General features: G+C 47.2%; 2 protein-coding genes across 23 annotated transcripts in view; both read right to left on the reverse strand.

Moving 5' to 3' along the window:
• The window catches only part of LOC122393486 (protein daughterless-like), a 68394-nt gene extending 63490 nt beyond the window's left edge, over positions 1-4904 (reverse strand). For 17 of the 22 annotated variants that reach the window (XM_043389530.1, XM_043389520.1, XM_043389517.1 and 14 more), the window contains exon 1: positions 4783-4874. In XM_043389530.1, the coding sequence (XP_043245465.1) occupies positions 4783-4864 (82 nt within the window). In that variant the 5' untranslated portion in view covers positions 4865-4874. Of the gene's footprint in view, positions 1-4782 lie in introns of all 22 variants that reach the window. The other 5 variants (XM_043389532.1, XM_043389524.1, XM_043389526.1 and 2 more) reach the window with 4 other exon arrangements.
• A 1009-nt stretch (positions 4905-5913) lies between these two features.
• LOC122393482 (sodium- and chloride-dependent GABA transporter ine-like) overlaps positions 5914-23517 on the reverse strand; it is a 44930-nt gene continuing 27326 nt past the window's right edge. Inside the window, exons 2-12 of the mRNA XM_043389507.1 lie at positions 20866-21044; positions 20355-20489; positions 16296-16638; positions 13933-14065; positions 11652-11786; positions 10862-11093; positions 9704-9816; positions 9125-9265; positions 7587-7787; positions 7239-7409; positions 5914-6913 (exon numbers count right to left, since the gene is read on the reverse strand). Of these exons, the coding sequence (XP_043245442.1) occupies positions 6743-6913; positions 7239-7409; positions 7587-7787; positions 9125-9265; positions 9704-9816; positions 10862-11093; positions 11652-11786; positions 13933-14065; positions 16296-16638; positions 20355-20489; positions 20866-21044 (1954 nt within the window). The 3' untranslated portion in view covers positions 5914-6742. The remainder of the gene's footprint in view (positions 6914-7238; positions 7410-7586; positions 7788-9124; positions 9266-9703; positions 9817-10861; positions 11094-11651; positions 11787-13932; positions 14066-16295; positions 16639-20354; positions 20490-20865; positions 21045-23517) is intronic.

Genomic DNA, 23517 nt, shown 5'->3' on the forward strand with positions numbered 1-23517 from the left:
GCCGCTTGTCAGCCGCGACGGATGAACGGGGCCACTCGCGAAGGTGTTTATGCCAAGCGGAAAATAACGAGCGCGCTCTAACAACAAATTGACACACTCCACAAAGTCAATAGACACATACTTCATGCAAATAAAATACACAGAGCAGAACTTACACTGACAAATTGTAAGAGCGGCACATGTTATTCTACTAACCAGGATCGCATTAACAGAAGGGGAACGATTAATAGTCGCCGCTCGGATTTATGGCACAGGAGGCGTGGTCGCACGAGTGTTTATAGAGTCGCTGTCCACTTCCGCCGCCCTGTCAATAAACACACGAGCATACCGACGGGCGGCGAAGGAGCCGGTAATGGTCGCGTCAGCGCCGCGCCGCCTCCGTCGCCAACGTTTTAACTCGCTGATGGACCCATTCGTCAACGGTAAACAGCCCGGCTCGAGAGCTCAAAGGCATTGGGAGCGTCATGACCGGCCTTCGATGAAGGCCCCAAGTTTCTTTCGGGTACAAAAATCTGCGCGGTGTTCACTCAATGGTATGCCTGATATATAAAAGACAACTATGTATGATATTGAGAGTTTAGTCATTCTGCAAAACATCAACCCTGGCGTATTTCGATAAATTTTGCACCATGCTGAGCAATTTTCAGCCCCTACCGTCTATCGCATTGGTGAAGGAAACGCTAACGATACACCAGGAACTGATATTCACAGCAATGCGACAGGGCGCTGTAACAGAATAAGTTTAGACAATTATTTCGCGCAAATTTGGAAGCTCCTCGCCAGGTTAAAGACTGTTTGATCAAGGTATGATTTGTGCGTTCAATCATGCGTTCTGTTATGTAACGGCCCATGTTTCCGGGCGAGGTCAGCTGACCACCCCGGCTCGGCGCCAGGGCGCGGTGGTCAATACACCTCATACATTTCTATCGCCGCCCGACTTTGTATTTAAGTCGCCCAGCTACAACTAAAACCGCAGACTAAAAACGCGGGAGATATACACGGTCAACCATGCAGACTACTAAAACCGCAGACTAAAAACGCGGGAGATATACACGGTCAACCATGATCATCTTGTGAATAAATAACGAGGACATTTTTAAACATACGATTGAGAGCCTTTTGACAAGCAAATGAACTAGGAATTATGATGATATTGTTGACGTTCTACATTCACTGCGCAAGCTGACAAATGACAATCAAAATATCATCACACTACAGCCATCAATTTTCCAATGGCTTGTATCAACACATCCACATTTTCGCTAGTATATGGACTCGTAACTCAGTCCCACTCGACAGAACAACATTCCAGTTGGGTTCGGTCAGTTGACTATATTTTTTTTCCACTTGAAAATGATAAATCTTAGGAGCATCATGATGGCATGATGCCAAATTACACCCACCGTTCGGCGTTCCGTCATCAGATCTGTGTGACATATGTAACAAACGCTATCCGATAACACTGAGGAAGGTTATTTAGAGCCCGAACAAATAACTGCCGCTGGTTACAGGGATAGACGATGCGGGTTCACCCCCGTCTGAAGGACACTGGCGCTCACCAAGGAGGACATAGGTACGACGGACAGGGTGGAACGGCTGACCTCAGAACTTCCGTACAGTAATCAGCAATTAAGGACTGAGAACCGATACAAGTCGAGTCGCCCGGGAAAAATATTGGCTTGCGTAATGATGAGCAGGACAAAACCGCTAACGCTTCCAAGGACTAATTCTATGACCACATTATGTCACTGATTTCCGTTGAAAATTGCCAACGACAGATTCTAAGCAGAGTTTTGTAATGTATCTTTGCAGTGCACGGGCAGAGTGCAAACAGTCGCCGTGGGAACCCGACTGTTTGTTGTAGATAGGAACATGGGAGATAGCATACAGAAGCGGCCGATCTCGGGTCACCTTCTGCGGCGTCTATGGTCGGAAGTGGAACCGACCAGAGGCCTCTTGCACCAAACTACCTAGCTAGGTAAAATCGAAAAACCGGTTTCAGAATAAGCTAATCTAACGGTGGTAAATTTGTTTGCAATAGCCCAATACATAATCCTACATGTGCTTGCAAAATTTTGCATGCAAATTGTTACATTTGAGACTTGGACTGGGTATACAATGCAAAATAATCCAAGCATTGGTGCAAGAGGATTTTGGTGCAAGAGGCCTCAGCTCCGCACTGCCAAAGAAATATGAAACAATAAGAAGCCCAGATGTACTGGACTTGGAAATGGAGTCTGGGTGTTAAGTGACAAATTCATAAAGGATACAGAAAAAAAGCAGGAAATAAAAGTAGAGTTGAACATTTTCTTTTCCCGCCCATTTGCAAAAAAAAAAAAAACAGTTTAGCCTACGTTTGACTGCCCTTGGAGTCAACTGGACAAAGGAAAGCAAAGGACTGATATATTTCCCTTTCATCACCTTGTCTCTGATTCAGATTCTTTATGAGCCTTTGCATCGTAGCAAGATATTGTGCGAGTTCATTTATTTCGTAGGAATGAAATGAACTCGCATGGCGGTCAATGACAAGTTAAAGGTTGAAATTGAGTATGCCAAATTAAAAAGCTGGTCAACGAGGTCTCGTTATGTCCAATATAATTTGCGAAAGAGCACTCACAAAGGGAAAGGCAGCAGCAATCCTGTGTTAATGAAAAATGAGGCTCTCTTATACTCATAGATATTCCGATATTTCTGTTGAGAATTGCAGTTTGCACTTCAGTAAAGTTCCACCTGTGATGCTCCATGTTCATTCATGTACAACCTTAGTTTCAGTAATATCAAGTACCTATGGGATCAAATGGCATCACAGGGTCACTTAATTTTGGGGGCAGCCCCTTAGGATAGCAATACAGGATGAGAATTAAAAATAAAGGAAATGAGGTAAGGTTGCTGGTCCTTTATCCTGAGGCAAAGATATTTCTGGCTGTCACAAAAAAATCAGTTCATACTTTCCAGGAAATCAGCAACTTACACCAATAACAAACAAAAATATAATGATATATGAAGACAGAAGAAATTTACTGTCTGGAAGATTTGCAGTAAAAAATGAGTGATAGACATGAAGTAAAACACAATCACACCTGTTCTTTCATACACCCAGTCCCAGACCAACCACTAAATGGAAATATCAACTATCTTATGGTACTTGCAGGATATGTAAGCAATGAATCAAATAGGAAGTGTGTTTTATGTTGATATACAACCCTGTTTTCCAAGCCAAGACTTGTATCAAGGCAAGTAATTGGAAAAGCATGAAACACTGGTTTTGAAAGTCCAAGCTTTTTCTTCAAGAGAGTTTTCCAATACTTGGCAATAAGCCATGACGGTGATTCCCCGTGGTTAGTGGGAGCTGCCACAGCCAGACAGCCAGGTACAGTCAGTTTATATGACAAACCACTTCCACCTTTGATGAATAAGCTAGTTTTGGACTGTGTCGATAGGTGTTCAGACCTGCGCGGCAAGCACTGTCTGGCATGGGACACAGCTCTGTGAATCCATTAATTCAAACAGAGGCCTCTTGCACCAAAATCCTCTTGCACCAATGCTTGGATTATTTTGCATCGTGTACCCAATCCAAGAATCAAGTGTGACAATTTGTGTGTAAAATTTACCATGCACCTGTAGGATTATGTATTGGGCTATTGCAAACAAATTTACCACCGTCAGATTACCTTATTCTGAAACCGGTTTTTCGATTTTACCTAGCTAGGTAGTTTGGTGCAAGAGGCCTCAGTAGAGCTATCTATCATATAAAGCATCATTTACATTTTAAGGAGCAGGATCTGTTAACTTTGTTATGAAATATGAAGTTTTCAAATGTGTACAAACTGCCATGGGTAAAATCAAATAAATCAAAATGGGAGGGTGCTGGGTATGAAACAGCCTACTAAATCCACTTAATAGCATCTAAAGCCAGGTAATATAACCTAATTGGCTCTTCTTCATAACAACCAGCAGTGTGTTCCCTCACATATTCATCTGAGAACAATAAATTATTAATTTTTCAAAACCAATTGCTATGTGAATTGCTGGCCAAAAGCACTACAACTTGAACTAATACCTACTATTATTATTCAGTAGTCCAGCTAATACAATATATATTAACACATGGTTTCCCGTGTGTAAATGGTTTTAACGCACGACGTGGATGGGTTGGAGCACGAGTGTGTTAATGCACGAGTGAAACGAGTGCATTAACGCACAAGTGCTCCATTCCATCCACGAGTGCGTTAAAACCATTTATGCACGGAAACCATGTGTTAAACTAATTAATACATGCTTAACGGTGCAAATTTGAATTAAAATTAAACTTAGTCCATGACACTAAAAGGGCCTTTTATGGAATTCTTAGAATAAAGTTAATGACCCTTCCGAAAAACTTCAGTCGAGAAAGTCATCACTGGACGCGCGTGCACCAATTTAAATTGGTGCACGGCTACCTTCGAATTAACGCACGGTTAATCCCCAGTGAACGCACCGTAAAGTATGTATTAATCTTACTTACTTACTTACTTACAAGTACAGAATTTTGGGGGTGCTGGGTCAGCAATCAAAAAGTTATTTATTTTTAAATCTAATTACAATCATAATAGAATAAACGGTAAAATTAGCCGTCTAGACAAGATGCTATCTTTTGTTTAGTTCAAAACGTGCATTGCACACGGTACGAGACATTCATGGCGCATGCAGCGTGAGGGACGTCCGGACAGTTCAGCGAATAAAACACCACCAAACGTTTAAAATTAATAAGATCGAAGTTAACTGAAGCTCATTTTCACCCACCTTTCTGCTTATTTGCGATGTTGTTGAAGCAATTTTGAAAAACTTCGTAGAGCTGCATAGGGTTATCGTCGCTGGCCGCCATCTTTCCTCACCATTGTCTGCCGCGGGGAGAAGAGGCCGCCAAATTGTTTATCTGCGGATTCATCTCCAATTCATCCCGAATGAAAGAGACAGTTGATGCTGATTGAAGGTTGATTTGTAAGAAAATCATTTGATTTGATTTTAAAAAAATACCGATAACACCATGCCAACTACTTTGACTCATGTGGTCACTTGCTCCCGTGGCCTGGAGATGGAGAAGACAAAAGCACAAGGCGGTCAAAGAGAGTTGAGGCCCGATTTATGTTACAATTTAAGTTTATGATAATGCATGTAAAGAAACAAGCAACTGACGATCCAGGACTACGGAGTCGATGGATTTTCGGTGATCCTGACTCCGGCCGGGACTCCGGCTTCACATAATCGGCTCCGACTCCTTCGATTCTAACTTCAGCTCCGACTCTGGGCATCCCGAGTCGGAGCCGTGACTGCCGTGTTCATAGGCGGCGGAACGGGGGGGGGGGGGGGGGGAGGGGGGCACCAGAAAATATTTCGACCAACAGACTAAAAAAGCTCGAAATGTCGACTCTGATTTTGACCCCGGCCAGAGCTGAAGACTCCGACTGACAAGACTCCGCAGCCCCGCACGATCACTTTTGGCGTCTAAGTCCCCTTCTGAGATTCGGCGATGAGCTCGATTGAAGCGTCAGATGCTGTTTCAATAGAAGCAATGACGAAGCAGGCGTCTCCACATGGCACATGGCCAGATAAATAATATTAGAAAAATAATGTGCTGATTTGCCAACCTTGATCGAAGAGGAAACCCTGCTGATTTGAGTCCCAGCCAAAGCCCGACGGTTGGATATAACTAAGAGTAGACCGTTTGGTGACTGGTGTTGATTATCTAACGGTCTGACGCGCGTACTCTATGCCCCATTCCCAAAACGGAACGGGAAACCACTGATGTAGCCCGTCATCTCCGGCGGCATACCAGGGTACTAAATGGGAAAACTCCCCAGCGGCGTTTCATTGCATTATTCAGATGGTGACTGCGACGCGTTTCTAACGGCATTATTCATCATCATAAAATGCTTTGAAATATTGCAGTATATTTAGTCCTCGATGTTCAACAAAACTCGATATCTTAAAACACTGGGCTAAAATGGCACGTATCGACGAACGTAAAACTTAAGTACAAAAGCCTGCACTGGCATTGCACCACCGTTATATAGCCACCGAAAGATCCGTGAGGGGGCGGAGGAGCCGTCCAGCGCGCAGCGCCCCGATCAGGTAGCTCCAGCGCGACTGAGGCAGGGAGCCCCCATTAGTGGACAAACTCCACATCTAATTAATGCGCGGAATGGCTGAACGGGACTCGGGCACCACTGTGACGACCAGACACCGGTGCGCGGGTACCTGGGGACTCACGGCCCGAGCCTCTGTCCCTGCGACCCCAGATCTAAGGCCACAGTTACACACTCACTACGCTAAACGGCTTAACTACGAACAGCCGGATGGCACGCTTATACCTGTACCACGGAATAATTGTAATCTCGCGTGACAATACACAAGCTCTACGCTGACAATTGGCCCAGTTTCATCCTCAATATGTACATCTAACGTCGTCTCAAGCCCTGCAAGGCTCTGTTGAGAGCAAAAGTCTGGCAACGTGTAAACATGGAAATGTCATCGTCTACCAGTGCAACTAAGGCAAGTACACCAGCTATGCAAATAACCAGCGGCACCTCAGGCTTACTGCTTCATACACCAGGCACTTCCTACTCAATCAGTCTTGGAGCGTTATCCGTAACTAGCATATACCTTCGAACATTTCCTGCGTCTCACGTTCACGCCGTTTTCCGCCAGCGCTGCCGCGGCGGTGACCAACACACGCTCCACATCTGCTCACTCTGTGCGCTCTCTATTTGCTGTCGGTGTCCCCGTTGACGGCCGAGTAGGGAATCTGGGGCGCGATGGGAGACATCTCGAAGTACAGCTCCGGGTGATCTCCGTGATCAGGACCGTCCACTGTCGGCTCAAAGCCCAGGTCGCGCCGCACGCGGCGGTCCGGCTGTACTGAAGCTTTCAGCCGCTGTGGACAGAGAGCAGCACTCAGCAGGGGCAGATTTACGTTTGGGTAGTTGTCTTTGGGCGACTTTACGAATCAGATTATATGAGCTCCATAGCTCCTCTTCAGTGATTGCATAAGATTACGTACGTCTATCAACAATAATGCGATTCTTTCATATTTTTTTTAGCATATCTTTCACGATATTGGCCATAACAGCAAGCGGGCACATAGCATAATAGCTAGCAGCTAAATTGAAATAGTATCCAAATTCCAGCAAAGCACCCACCGTTACAACACAGCACACCACACACAAAGCTCGCCGGCCCGGCGAGCGTCGCCCTCTCACCTCCATGAAAGTGTCACCCTCAGCCCGCCAGAGGGCCAGGACGGCGCACACGGGGATGGGCAGGACGGGCAGCGCCACCAGCAGCCAGCCGAGTCGGGACGCCCACTCGGGGTAGTCGTACGGCCCGTACGTCAGCGGCTCGTGGTCGATCAGACTGAACACCCAGATGGCCTGCGGGGGTAGATGGGGTCAGGGGTCAGACGGGGTCCGGAGTCAGACGGGTCAAGTAATAAGTAGCAGTAGCACATACCTCTCACCACAAGCAAACAAACATTAACAAGCAATAGTTCAAACTTAATCCTGCTCTATCCATCCTAACCCAAACCAGCCCCTCCCTGCCCGCCTCACCAGAATCAGTAGCGGGGCCAGGAACTTGAGACAGACGATAAAGTAGTTGGAGAACCGTTTGCCGGTCATGGCCAGGAAGTCCTGGTTGAGCCTCTCGGTGCCGTACACCCAGGCCAGCGTCACGACCTCGAACAGCGCCAGCAGGATGAGGGACGTGTTGGTGACGTTGTAGTCCATCAGCTGGAACACGTACATGCCGCCCTGTGGAGAAGAGGGAGAACCCAGAGCTATGAATGACGACCGAGACTGTGTAGAGCTATCCCCATACTGGGCTACTTACAACCGTACAAGAGACTCATGGCGACTTTATTAAACAAACCAAACGTTGGCGTCATGAAAAGTAGCAGTATCTGCACCGAAAGTATCACCGTGAGTAGCCGGCAAAAAGCTTGTGTTCGATAACCTACCTATAACATGTCTCCCGAAAACGCAAGCTACAGTACGGGTATATTCCACAGAAAACACCCCACCTTTCACCCGTGCTTGACACCTAACAACGCACTTCGCCACCACAGAAATATCGCCCAAGTAGGGGAGAGTGGGGCAAAGCGGCCACCCGGGGCAAAACGGCCACCCATCGTTTTAGCCCTTCATAGCTGGTGTCAGTTCCAATTTATGGTTTCCAAATATACTTCTCTTCACGGTCGTTCGAATGAGCCAGACCGGGGTTTCAGGCCCATCACCATTGTTCTGTGAAACACGGAAAGCATTTCTTGCCAGGTTACCAATTATGTTTGCAATTTTTAAATGTTATGTTATTCCATAACCGTTTGGAATTTTTATAACCGTTCTTGTCCATGCATTGCATGATTATCGTACATGTATTCTACCAATTTTAATGTTTTTTACCCCACTAATAGCTAAGCTGGAATATTTTTGTCTCGGACGGTATGCGCGGGGCAAAGTGGCCGGGGCAAGGTGGCCACCGCCAATTGGCCCTAAGTTGTTTCCATCTGGATAAAAAACATTATTTATATTTAAATGTGTCGTCATGCATTCATCTTGGCCACTTTTCAGTTGCATGAGTAACCAAATAATGCAATTAAATGTTTTTTTTTCATGAAAATCCTTTCTTTGTTTACCTACAGGTGGAAGATGATAAAGTAAACATCCATCTTCGCTTAAAACTTGTCACCATCAAATACCCTAGGCGTACATGAGGCAACTATTTTGTTTCTCATATTGGGACTTAAGAAGACGCCGGTGGCCGCTTTGCCCCAGGGTATGGGGCAAAGTGGCCAATATGCATAGGTTTAAAGTTTTGTCAATATCTTGCGTATGTGAACGCCTTTGGAAATAAAACGCAGTTGAAATAAAAGGCAACTTGATAGGGATCACATTGGTATAGAAAGAATCTTTCCAAGTTTAAAAATCAAGCGTTGGCATCGTGAGAAGCGTTAGGGTGGCCGCTTTGCCCCACTCTCCCCTACTTATATCGACATGTTTATGCGATAAGCCTCAATCAACACAGTAATCGTCTGCCAAAAGTGTCCCTCGAGTGCTCCCTGTCCCCCTCCCCTCCCTGAGCCTCGAGCTACCTGTGTGACGTAAGGCAGTCCGAGGCCGAAGGACAGCAGGCAGATGACCAGTACGAGCAGCTCGTGGCGTTTCAGGTACCGTTTCACCAGGCCGCTGTAGCCGTCCTGCAGAGACGTAATCACCACCTCCAGTGTGGCAAACTGCCGGCGAACGACGCGTCATATGACGTCATTGGAGGACACAGGGAGGTGCAGTGTCTAACATGAGATCAAGGTTGTCAGTGTTTCTGAATGCAGGAAAAATGTCACTAAGGTAAAATATTAAGTTTGTCAACAGTCTTCAAAACGAAACGACATCAGTCATCACTCAATGATTACAAGTCGATAGATGAAAACCTCCGTTATATGTTACCGTCTCAAACGCCAGCAACTGAAACAAAACCATCTAAAACTGCAGTCGACTATAACCCATTTCTACATTTGACGATCTTAAAAGCAAAACGTTCGACAGTTGGACGTGCAAATGCCCGTCATAACTTGCGTCATAAATGCCCTTCACAACCCGTCTACTAACTACTGGGTATGGGTATTCGCCATTATTCGTATTTACTCGCCCGTCTCAGTTTTCACGTTTCTCACCTGGCTGTCCAGACCGAGGCAGAGCAGCATGAAGAAGAACAGCACGGACCAGAGCTGCGGGAATGGCATACTGGCCAGCGCCTTCGGGTAGACCACGTATACCAGGCCGGGACCTGAAACAGACGGGTGGGCAATCAGACAAACAGCACGGCAAACCAAATATGCCAGGCCGGGGCCTGCAGCGGCTAAGGTTAACAATTCAGGTAAACGGTACGGTAGACTACGTCATACGCCAGGTCGGGGCCTCAAACGGTGTACATTGGCAAGTCATCAAACGTTTCATCAACGCAGGCACAGACTTCTCTATATATAGAGAAGCATATATAGAGAAGTCTGTGACGCAGGCAATCAGCAAGTGAGACGAATTTTAGCTAATCGATATCTTTATCCTAGTCACCCAGTGTACCCACATGAGCTATAAGCAGTTTGAAGAAAAAAAGATACTAAAAAATAAAGGAAAATGGGAATCGACAAACATCTAGACGAGACCCGGTCACGGGAAACTTGTGCGTTCACCCCGTTTCAGAAATCTTTTATCGCTCTTATATCTGTCCTCTACTGAGAACTATTCGCAGAAACATCAGGTTTGAGTCTGATCATCGTTAGTTTAGTTCTGCGGTCCTGCGGAGCCAGCGGTCAGTGACTAGGACGTAGGTACTTGGTACATGGTACTCGTCATGATAACAACCATCAATACCTCCTACATCGGACCACCACGAGTCACAGTGTCATAACGAAAATACAATGCATTGGTTGTGTGGAAAGATAGGAGACGTCGGACTTTGGCTTCAAACGAGTGGTACGCAGAAGTTAGATGGAACTGCTGACAACAGATGAGTTCCTGTGGAGAAGTTTGAGACGATATTTCGCATCGATGCAACCTGACATCGGTCTTATTCCAATGTCATCGACTGGTGTCGCTTCCACTACCTATTGCTCCAATGAGCACTGAGCAATGAGCACACTTTTTACAGTGTTACCGTGAATATAGCCCAAATGAGTATCGATTGGGGTGCGTAGTCCATGACGTTATCAGTGATAAAGGCAATGGATCAAACACAAGTTTCAACATGCTCCACCGAATGCACTCTTAGTAAACCACTAACGTCAGACAAATGACAAGCGCTATATGTTCCCATTTTCCCCCATCATACGTACCGTCGACGACCACCTTCTGAATGGGTCTGCCCAGCTCCATGGCGATGTTGCCCAGTGTTGCGAACACGATGATGCCGGCGAATACGCTGGTCAACAGGTTGGCCAGGATGATCACCATGGTGTCCATCAGGATCGTCCTGTTCTCGAACTTGTTGTAGCTGGCGAACGTGATCATCGAGCCGAACCCGATGCCGACCGAGTTGAAGTTCTGCGCCAGGGCATTTACCCAAACCTGGCGGGCGGCAGACAACATGCGTTTAAACGTAAAATTAATCACATTATGTCATCTAAGACCGGTCCTAGGATAACAACCGTCTCTAGGATTACAATGCTGCAACTTTGTAAAACACAATCACCACCAAAAAAAGCCGAAACACAGGCATACTTTCTCACCCAGTCCCCATCCCCTCCCTTCATAAAGCCACTATAACCAAACTTACTTCACTAACAACTCTAACCCACCTTGGAGTCGGCGAGTAGTTGCCAGTGCGGCTCTCTTACCTTGGAGTCGGCGAGTAGCTGCCAGTGCGGCTCCTTTACCTTGGAGTCGGCGAGAAGCTGCCAGTGCGGCTCCCTTACCTTGGAGTCGGCGAGTAGCTGCCAGTGCGGCTCCTTTACCCTGGAGTCGGCGAGTAGCTGCCAGTGCGGCTCCCTTACCCTGGAGTCGGCGAGTAGCTGCCAGTGCGGCTCCTTTACCTTGGAGTCGGCGAGTAGCTGCCAGTGCGGCTCTCTTACCTTGGAGTCGGCGAGTAGCTGCCAGTGCGGCTCCATAAGGCTCGCTCTGACTTACCTTGGAGTCGGCCAGCAGCTGCCAGTGCGGCTGGAACAGATAGCGGATGCCGGTCGAGGCACCCTCCAGGGTCAGCGCGCGCCATAGGAAGGCCGTCAGCAGGAGGTAGGGCGCGATCACCGTGACGTACACCACCTGCCGGCAGACGGCAGACGCACCGCCCTACGTAGGTGCGTTTCAACGGGGCATAAGGAGCACGGCCTGACACCGGCCGCCGCCCGAGGGGGGGGGGGGGGCAGACGCACCGCACTACGTAGGTGCGTTTCAACGGGGCATGAGGAGCACGGCCTGACACCGGCCGCCGCCCGAGGGAGGGGGGGGGGGGGGGGGCAGACGCACCGCCCTACGTAGGTGCGTTTCAACGGGGCATAAGGAGCACGGCCTGACATGGTTGCCGGCCCCGTTGAGGGAGGAGACACGGGACCATCACGCACGGCCATTTTCACTTTAGAGCGCCATTTACACATTGGATGGGAAAAAATAAAAATAAAAATCTCGAGTCATCCCTACCAGTTTAGGTACCTAATGCACTACATACAAATTTTGAGGACAAGACGTGACTGATCGAGAGGATTAGATGATACCACAGCTTTGATTAGGTTGAATAAAAGTGTAGGCATGGGTGCAGTCGCCTGAAGGCATGCAAATTTCACGATACTAAGTAAAACTAGTTCTTCAACATTCTTACGAGTTACGACGCAACCGACACGATGTCGACGATATACGCGACAGAAAGACCGGACGAAAGCCGATGACGAAATGGGCGATTCATGAGCAAACCGAAGATTAAATCTTATCCAACAACTTACCGCCTTCAACTTGCCGACTGCGCATGAATCATCAAATTGCAGCAAACTGCAAAGATTACGTCACAAAGCCGCACATACGCCAGCGGTCATCCCATCGAACCGGTAGGAGCCAGGTGAAAACGGGAACAGAATAGATGACGGAGCAGAAACGCCCGCCGTATAGCCAGGAGTCACGGCGTGCTCGCTCGCTATTACCTTGCCTACAAACCAGTTGTATCTGGATTGCACTGCCGGGACCACTCGCAGAGGAAGCTGGGAAGGGCCGGATCGTGTCAGTGACCTCTCTCGGCTGTCGCTATGGACAAGGCCGCTGGGCGACCGCAGTAGTACGGCGAGAGATACGAGCTGAGGTCATGAATTTCAGAGTGTGAGGTCTGCCTTGGTGATGCCGGGATGATAAGTGGGTCCAAGTGGGAGCGCACACTGGACTTGGCACTAGCGCAGGCCGACGACATTACGCGAGTTGCATATCAGTGATTGTGCACGCCGGCCTTTCTTGTCGCGGGGCTGAGCAATCATTACTGTTTGAACAAAGTTAGCATTACAGCATCAAAGCCAACACAGCAAACCTGCAATATTGACACTTGACACACTTGGCGCCAAGGACCAAACAACATGCAACAGATATAAGTTCACTGATCCACGTGGATGCACTACTATCAGGCTTTCAACTAAGCCCCGCCGGCAGAGGTAAAGCAGCCGAGGGATATGTTTACCGTCGTGAGCGTCGGTAATTTTCCATCATGAAACACGACACCGCCCTACACCGGGCGAGAAGACACGAGGAAAGTAGCGGCGTCTGCCGCCGATGCCGACGATATTCTGAGGACCGTGATCACGAAAACGGCGGCGAATTTCGTGACAGCCATATATGTAGAGCGCGAGGCTGAAGCGACTCTAGCCGTTCACCTTCCTCTATGGACCTGTAGTCCGGTCCGGTGCCATTCCAGATTCACGCTGCAGCACAGACCGTCCCGAGTCATATACATAAGCGACCAACTAGCGCTACGCCGCGCCACATGTGACTGCAATGTCTGCATGTTGCAGGAAAAGCCTACGCAGTACGCACTGCCTTGCTGTGGATTACGTAAAATCTCGACGGGATCAAAATCGTAGAACTTTGACTCAATAGGCAACTAACATCTTAAACAGAGCCATTTAACAGTCATATGCAGGTATATGATCACCGATTAAGCCGCCGTAACGGATTAATTAATGAACAAAAATATAATTCTAACTATACCTAATTAATGCAATAGGTAATCAACACTGTAACGCCTGACTGCACCAAGCTGCGAGAGGAGAGCTGATGCGTCACTATAGCTTGCAAGATCTTACCAGCACTTTGCCCATTACAAAAGTGCATGCTAGCTTCCCTTGCCAGATCCCACAACTTGATACGGCTCAGCAACCCACCCTGCGACCGATCCTATCTCTTCCCTCCCAGCTCTCTACACGACGTCGCTGCCCACCTTGCCCGAGGACCTGATGGACTTCCAGATGGAGAAGTAGACGAGGACCCAGGCTAGCAGCAGCGTCAGCATCAGCGGGATCCGGATCGTGCCCAGGTCGGACACCCCGCTGGAGATCTCCAGCACCCGGTGGCTGAAAACGGCACACCGTCACTCGTCACGTCAGGTAGGGGTTATGTGAGGTCAGGTCTAGTCACAGTTAGGACAAACTCAGGAAGATGGTTAATCCCCGGATGTTCCATGCGGTGCCCTTCCCTAGCTAAGCGATGTTCTATAATATACTCTGACAGCTACGGCCTAGGAAGCGCCGTGCAGCAGGGGCCGCCCCACTACGGCCGGCGCGGCCCGGTTACCGGCAAGGTCAGGGGTGGCACCTTCAAGGTCACCCGGTCAGTGCCAGCGGGACAAACAGCTGAGCGGAGGCGCACCTCGTATAGGTGGGCCACGGCCGGCGCCGCGCCGCGTCAGGCGAGCGACAAAACAGCGGTAGGTAATCGCCCTCCGCCCGACCACATCGCACGAGCCCGGCACGCGAGCGTTTCGGTACCCGGTAAAGGGTGTGGCAGTCGCCGGAGCTGTCACATAGGTTAAATTTAGATACAGACGGAATCGGTCACCGTTCACGTTCAGTCCAAGTGGATGTCTGGCTATGTGACACATGTCACTACCTTTCACCCGAGAGGGCAGGACTGATAAGAGGTGCTGTCGGCTGTCACAGCGACGGGACCTCAAAGTCACATTCCAGCCTAGGAGCTAGCTGTCCAGTCAAAGTCATGTCCACTGTCCCGAGTCAACACACCTCTCACAAGACAAATCGTCGTCGTTAAAACGCTCGTCCGCTCATTATGTCTGTCAGCATACTGCATAGGCGTTCTGCCTCATTGCCCAACCAATTAAACGGTCCGCACACGCATTTAGGTAATGTCGGTGGCGTTGTCGACTGTTACCAATAAACGTGTCACTAGCCGCTGGCTGCCGCTCCTGGATTACGACATATGTCCTCAGATTCCTCCCACAAAGGCGGATAAGAGATGTATGTACTTACCTACATAAGCGTGTCATAGCGAGTTAAATAAGAATAACGATTCACTCTAACTACTTGCAAGGAAATGTACTACCAAACATCGTTGCTGCACCTAACGAGAAAACATATTTCCTAGATGAGGCAAATAATAAATATGTTTATTGTATATGATACATGACGCATTTCGAGACTCCGTTGAAATTTGTGGCAAAGAAAGCCAATTGAAACCAGACTAAGATAATGAACTGTAAGAGGGGATAAAATCCGCTTCATTCCCTTTCACAGCGCAGTTGTCCTTGGCTCTATTTGTAGCCATGCCATGGTGAAATATAGCCACTGACCGCTCGGTATCGCCCGATGAAGTGGAGACGCTACCTACCGCCGCCGTATCTGTTTACAGTATCTAATAACTCAGAATGCCATCACGAAGGACCACTGATACGAAGCGTGTGAACTCAGGGGAGGGGAGAGGTGGCTGATAGTCGGTCCCACACGACGGGGGAGGGATGGGCGAGTGCGAGGAAGACTAGAGGTGTGGCGAGGGGCAGAGAGGGGGAGGCGAGGGCAGGGGAGGGTGGCAGGTGCGAGTCGGGTGCATTTGGCGACCGCATTGCCTGATTAAAATTATTAAACGAATAGAGATAGGAAAATGCTTCAACCCGATGAGGTCAATTTTTCCGTTGGAGTCAGCTGCCAATGCCACACTGTAACAACACCTTGGAACCGTTTCTAAACCACTGTGCAATGTTTACTATGCAACCAGCCTCGAGTACCATCGTCTGAATTGCATTAGCCGTCTTCATATTCCAACCCGAGGACAGATCTATAGACGCTACGTCAGACGACGGGGAGGGGTGGCATTCTTACATCTCGATAGTGGCATAAATGGACCATAGGCGACTTTGTAATAAACGTAAGCGAGGAAACAAGATGTACCGATAGTACCTCATTACCGGAGTGAACGTTAGACGGGAAATGTGTCATCAGAGTTGGTATACGTGAGGGGAAAAACATTTCGAAAATAGATGGAAAATTAAGTCCCCGACATCCGAGAGCTCACTGAAAATTTAATGCATAAACTGCTATTTATACATAATACTTAAAAAATTAAGGCGTTAGCAGCTTTATAGGGTCTTATCCGTGACAATTGAACGAACGCTGGCACATAAAGTAAAGCATACCTATAATATATTGTGGGAGCAAGGGCACATGCAATGAAAAAAGACGTAAAACAAAAATGAACACCACAACTCCCAACAAAGCATAAACTATACGTTTAATCAGGCCGAGCGCCACAAATCCTCCTCGACCCCAGTTCACCCCAGTCCTCCCGACTCACCTGAAAAACACCTCCTCGGGAGTTGTGGCCAGCGCCGCCGACTTCCGTGCCGTGTGAAACACGGAATCGTTCCCCAGCACCGATGACACATTGGCGAACATCGCCGCCGACGCGTTGCCCGACCACAGCCCGTCGTCTGCGTCGAAACCTTCGGTAGCGTTAGCCGCGGCGGTCAGTGACCGGTTCAGGGGTGAGTCCTCACAGCCCCACGTGGAGTTACCGCACGTCGTCCACGGCAGCGTGCTGCTGAACGAGCTGAACAGGTAGTAGAGCGCCCAGCCGATCACCACGTTGTAGTAGGTGCAAAAGATGAACGAGATGACCACGGGAGCGACCCCGGCACCTGACGTGCACAGAGAACGGCGGAGGACACGTCAGTTCCAGAGAAGGCAGCAATCAGTAATTCAAAGCATTCGGTTTAATTTTTTTTGTGCCTGACCCTGATATTATGTCTCCCTGCATGTAGGTCTTTGGTCCATAAGTATTAAGTGGCAGCCTATGTTCGAAGTTTTGAGAAAAGGAAACCGTCTAAAAATCTATTGCGTTTTACGGAGCTTGAAGAGTTAACGACTTGAATGTTATGACAACGTTTCGGACTTAGCTATGGAAAGATCGTCTCAAATCTTAAACGTCTTTTTCAAAATCTTGGCCACATCCTGAATAAAAAAGAATGTCAAGCATCCTCTAAAACCATTCAAAATCATTGAGTCATCCCATCAACAATCTAAAGAGAGGCAACACTACTGGGCGAGGCGCAAATCGGCATGCGACGTCACGAAGACGACCCCGAGAGCGCGTGAGGTCGCATTCACAGCCCGAATGACCGACCCACACCCCAGCTGGCCTACCGGACGATATGAATCACATAGTGAAAACAGGCGCCTGTTTTCATAGAGCGGGTCGGGGGAATCCAGATGCGCGCAGTCATGGGAAGGCGGGGAGGGACGGGGGAGGACGAGGGAGGGTGATGAGGGATGGGTTGGAGGGTCTGTGGCTGGTGCATACCGTTCGTGGTGACCCAGGGTGGTTTGAACGGTGCCAGCTGTTGCCGCTCTGTTAGGTATAATGAATACGATTGACATTCATAAGTCACCATATTCAGTGCCGTTTCATTATTCATGCCATATAATGGCGATGGTACATGCCACCATTTTTTTTTCCATTCCAACTGTTTATTGGTAATACAAATTAAACGCATAATATATAGTAAAATAAGAGGAGGCACAAAAGCCAAAGGGCTTAAGTCTCGGTGCCAACTCTCGTGATGCAGTGCACCGGAAATATGTATAATACTAGCGCAGACACATATACATGCATACTTACATACATACACGTACATACATACATACACATACATACAAACATACTTACATACGTACATACATATATACATACGTACACGCCTGAACACATTCATCATCTCTCATACTTCGAACATACGCTCAGTCAGAAGTTCGCCCGACCGCCGCCCCGTCGCCGGCCACCGCCCGCAGCCACCGCCCCGCACGCCCCGCCAGGAGGCCGCGCCCGGCCAGGTCCCTGGATGAAGTTAGAAAACGCATGAGAATCTGTGAGTATCTTGTATAAATTTTTGGAAGTGGCGTGCCACCGCCCGACCGCCGACACCGTCGAGGCCTGAGCCGTGCAGGAGGATTTCCAGTTGGATGGTTTTAGGTTGAAGTGTAAAGTTGGATTGTAGGCTTCGGGATATATTTTGGTTCATTTCGTCTCTTTGTCGTGTGTATAATGGGCATGAGAAGATAAAGTGTGCTGTGCTTTCTTGAGGGAAACCGCACAGACAAGCAGGAGAGTCAGTTTTCTGAATTTTGTATAAATGAGAATTTAACTGTGTCGTGTTATAGTCCTTAGTCTGGTGTGAAGAATGTTAAGATTTTTGCTTCCGTGTGAATAATATGTGGGTGGTTTGGATGCCGAATAATGTTTTTTGATCCATTTGTTGAAGTCTGAGAGGGGCAATTGCTTTGTGGTCTCTGGCAGTGTATTCCATTGTTTTCCTGTGAGAGTAAAGAAGGAGCGTTGATGTGTTGTTGTCCGGGTTCGAGCTAAAGTATGGTGTCTAGCGTTTCGAAGTGTCATGTTTATGTCATATTGTCGTGTACGTGGGATGATAGTTGAGATATAATTTGGAATATTGTGGTTATCAGGTCTACTTAATTTGTGATAGAGTGTCAATCGAATGGGATGATAGTTGAGATATAATTTGGAATATTGTGGTTATCAGGTCTACTTAATTTGTGATAGAGTGTCAATCGATGTGTTTGTCTTCTGGTTGTCAATTTGTCCCATCCTAATTCGGTGCGTAGTTTGTCAGATGGTGTTCTAAACAGGGTCCCAGTCGTCAGTCTCGCTATTCTGTTTTGTAACGTCTCCAGTCTAGAAATGTCTCTTAAAGGGACCCTCCCACCTTAACATTAGATTTGAGTTGAGATAGCCAAATTGGTGGCCATGGCCTGAAAATACCGGTTTGGGCACTCACAACATCGAAAAATGCTTTAATTCGGAGATATCGAATTTCAAACTTGCAGTTTTCGGATTCTAAGGGGCTAATGCATTGGTATGCCCCCTTAGAATTTGTGACGTCAGCGGAGATCTAACGATTTTAAATCTTTTACTAAAACGTTTGGTAGCACGCGGTGGTATATGCTGCTTTGCGCGCAACAAATGCCGCACTTTCAAATAAAGTCGCTAGGAACAGCGGAGATCCCAAAAAGTAAACAAAAGTAAAAGTCTAATATCTTGAAAACCGGTGAATATTTTTCGATGAAATTTGGTAGATATTCGTTTTTGCTCTTTCTGAACCGAGCGACATCACTTCCATGCCAATTCATTAACTTTTTTGAAGGTGGGAGGGTCCCTTTAAAGTGATATGTCCGTCGTACACAGTGTCACAATAGTCAAAAATAGGTAAAATGTACGTTTTGTAAATTTGTTCTAGGATATGTCGAGGAAGATACTTTGCAATTGAATATAATGGGCTGGTATTTTTGTTTATTTTGCTTATAATTTCGTTTACATGTTCGTGGAATCGGAGATCGTGAGAAAACGTCAGTCCAAGGTGTTTATGAGTCTCATCTTTCGGTATAGGAGTGTCAGCAAAATGAAGTGTCGGCTGTCGGTGTGACTTTTTAAGTGAGAATGTTTGTTGACTAGTTTTTGCTGAATTGAATGAAATGGCCCAGTCTTGTCCGTATTTGTAAATTTCGTCTAAGTCTCTTTGTAAGGTCGTTTGGGTGTTTTGTAGTGTGTCTGGTGAGTGGGAGGCATATAAAGAGGTGTCGTCTGCGAATAATAAAATGTCGTTGTATGTGCGTTTTGATAGATCGTTTAGATAAATTAGTGCTAAAAGAGGTCCAAGTACCGATCCCTGGGGGCATCCTGCGTTAATTTTGCGTTGCTGAGAAAAGGAATTCCGAATTTGAACTCGTTGTAATCTGTTACTAAGGTAAGATTTTAGCCAGTGGAGAAGTGTTCCTGAAATTCCGAATTCATTTTCGCATTTATATAGTAATCCTTTATGCCAGATCTTGTCAAAATATTTCGAGATGTCTAGGTACATTGCCGTGAAGTCTTGTCCGGTATCTAAAGCTTTATATAGGTTGTGTGTTAAGTAATGAAGTTGAAGTTCGGTGCCATGTTTTTTGCGGTAGCCACTTTGTTTATCTGTCAAAAGGTCGTGTTCTGTAATGTGTCCGTAAATTTGCCTGTATACAATTTTTTCGAAAATTTTAGAAATGGCGGATAATATGCTTATGGGCCGGTAGCAAGTTGGATCAGAAGGGGACCCTTTATTTTTGAAAATTGGTTTGATGTTCGCCTTTTTTAGCTCGTCTGGATAAATGCCTATTGATAATGATTTGTTAAATAGTTGAGACAGTGGTTTTGCACCTTATGACCCCCTTGCTTCTTCCGTTCCCCTCGCCGACTTCCTCGGGTCTAAAAGCCCTCCGATGGCCTCCACCCGGTATCAAGTGAACTGACCTTTGAAGAAAAGACAGAGCTGTCCCATGGCCTCCACGGTGCCTTGTCGTGTGAACTGACCTTTAAAGAGTGGACAGAGCCGTCCCATGGCCCCCACTGGGCCTTGCCGGGTGAACTGTCCAATGGTGAGCTCCATCAACAACAGGGGAATGCTGCAAACCACCATCATGATAAGATATGGAATGAAAAACGCGCCTGAAAAGGACAGGTATGCAAGTTATGCATGGATCGCTTCACAAACTGAAAGCCCGTTTATCGTACTAAATCAAAACAACTTATAGGCGGGAGGAACTTTCCATATTAGGTAATGATTACGTGACGAACCTACACGAAAACACCATTTAATAACACGATGACACAAGTATACACCCCAAGCGAGCTTGTGTGAAACATAGAGGTGGAGGCATGGACCGAACCGATCTCGAGCTTCTGACTGGAGAAGTTCAACATTGTTAGTCATACACGTATCGCTAAGGAACTGCTCAATATCCAAGAAGAGCATCATTTAGTCACAGATCTCCTCTAAAACTCTTTCCAATGTATCTACCCCACACGATCAACGATGGCTCACCTCCCCCAGACTTGTAGCAGAGATAAGGAAACCTCCACAAGTTGCCCAGGCCGACGGCGTAGCCCAGACAAGCCAGGATGAACTCCACCTTGTTGGTCCACGTGGTGCGACCCCTCGCCCCCCGGTGGGTCGGTACCACCGAGAAGACCGAGTCGGCATCCGAGTCACTCTCGGCATCGCTGTCGACACGGAGAAAGGGGCGGTATGCGTCAGAGTAATCCTGCGACGGCGGGATGTTGGTGAGGAGAAATTCGCTTATGGATTCTGAGCCATTTTGGATAGGGTGTTGACAATCGACAATTTCATTAGAGCCGTCATTGGGCCCTTTCGGGTAAATCAGAGCTTACGTCTCAAAGGACAGAGTTATGGGTCTGCGCTAAGTCCTTATTATCACCTACAACCGCAAACCGTCGTTTGCGGTTGTCCGCAGTCGTTTGCAACAGCGGTTCAAAGTTTCCGCATCAGTAGGTAACCAGATAACGTTTCATCGATGATAGTAGCGTATGCCTACAAATGAAATCGCACGCCGAACGAGTGGTCTCGTTACATTCGCGGAAGCATTTTAAACGGCACTGCTGTCTTATATGTGAAATTTGAGATGCAAGCAAAACACACGAAGTGGGAATGTCCCAATAAGCGATAAAGGCAATAACTCATTTTGGACCATCAGGGCAAAGGCTTGCTCTATAGGTCGCTGGAGCACTAGAGGTGAGGGCAAAATCTTTCAGGCGCTGGGACGATTCCGGATCTCGATCGATAACGGCATGTCTAGGTATATAAGAAACGAAAGTATCTTTGTATTAAGTATTTGTTATGTCCGGTTACAAAATAACACTTTTGAAATTTAAAGCTTTATTGAGCTTCGATGACAGGAAGGCTCCAAAATATCAAGTAGGCACTTGAATCATTATAACCTATTTCAAAAATATGGACGCCTTACGAGTTACGAGCGACTTATTTATGCACAGATCGCGGCCGCTCCCAGGGCAGCAGTGTCGAGAACTCCGCACGGCAACGCGCCCGTCCATCCGGCTAATGTTTTATTGAACACCTCCAGGCCATAAGTCATGCAGGATCGGCGCGTTTACAAGGCAGAGAACGGGCTTCGATTCGAAGGTCTTATGCAGACGAGGGCCCGAAATGCCCCTAAGCACCCCTGCCATCGTTGTAAAAGGAGAAAAACGATTGAATGTCAGTTGGTTACAGCATAATCGAAGAAAATCGAGCCATAACGATATTGAAGTTTCCGAACCATAGCGCATTATCACGAATATCGACGACGTATAATCAGCCACTAGTTGCGAAAAAATAAATTTTTGGAGAGATGAAATTGCCAATGGATCATACCTATAGGTATAGTAGACGTGCAGGGTAACAATAGGCGATGGTGCTAATTACAGTGACTTATCTCAAATTACATTCCCAGACACATTAACGAGATTATATATTTAATGGCCATATGGCCCCATTGTCTCAGCACGGCCAGTCGTGCACCTTTTATGATTGACCTATTTACATGTCAATGTGAACCTGCATTTACATTTTGAGCTATTGAATTTCACATAGGGACCTAAGTTCAGCGCCTACATGCATGCAACGCAAAAAAACTGAGGAACGTTAAAAACAAGCATACGGTCACAAGAAAGGTCAGCATGCCTAATGCACTTATCGCCCGGTCTTGAAAGCAGCATCTAAACAAATATAAAAGACCGATGCCATACTTATATAAACATGATTTAGACGATTCCTATCATGTTAGCGGCTGGCTGGTTACTTCCACATCGTGGCGAAAACTAATCGATATTTACCAAACAGCTCATCCCGTGGCTCCTTTCTGGCAGCGAGGTTCGCCATGGCTGCACTGTGTAGCGGGATATTAAAGAATGATATCAAAATACCATTGATATGAGGATGGATTCAACTTTTGCGGACTTGAGGCATGCCTCCAAAAGTCTCCCCTTCCAAACGAACCAAAGATAAGCAACTTGAGCGCAACAAGGGCAGAAGGCAGAGTTGAGGCCCGATTCCATGCATCAATCTGGAGTGTAGCACTCCAGTCAGCTGATTAGACAGCTGTGCCCATTTTGGCCACTGGGACATACCGACAGGAACTGGAAGGCGACGAAACCTAGACCGGAGGCTGTGGCATCACCAAGACAGGAAGTTCTGACGTCAACTTAGCTCGTGACATCACCAACATAGGAAGCAGTGACGTGACCTGCCTCGTTGTGACGTGACCAATCTCGTTGTGTCGTGACCTGTCCCATTGGACAGCAATGCAGTGTTCTAAAATTGGATTTTGGTTGGGTGTGCCAATGAAGAAAAAAATCATAGGATGAGAGAAAAGGAAATAAATAACCGAAGTGTATTTGCAAAATGGTGTAATGCCAATTTGTATGCCAACTGATAAACCAGGATTTCATGTCAGAATCTTGACAGGGTGTGAAACAAAAGGATGTGGGTGCATCAACAGTCAAGTGACATGTAAACTGGCTGTTGGAAATACATGAAACTTTTTCAGAGATGAAGTAAAGTCGGTCATTCATATTTTAGGGATGTAAGTATTTTCCCCATTAGGTGTGATTTGCCACCAAAAAGTCTGAAAAATGAACACTGCAGCAGTGTGTCCGTCCAGTGTCCTCCCAGCTCCCG

This window comes from Amphibalanus amphitrite, unplaced genomic scaffold (genome assembly GCF_019059575.1).
Source record: "Amphibalanus amphitrite isolate SeventyFive unplaced genomic scaffold, NRLGWU_Aamphi_draft 000537F_arrow, whole genome shotgun sequence".
In the NCBI taxonomy this organism is placed as follows: Eukaryota; Metazoa; Arthropoda; class Thecostraca; order Balanomorpha; family Balanidae; genus Amphibalanus; species Amphibalanus amphitrite.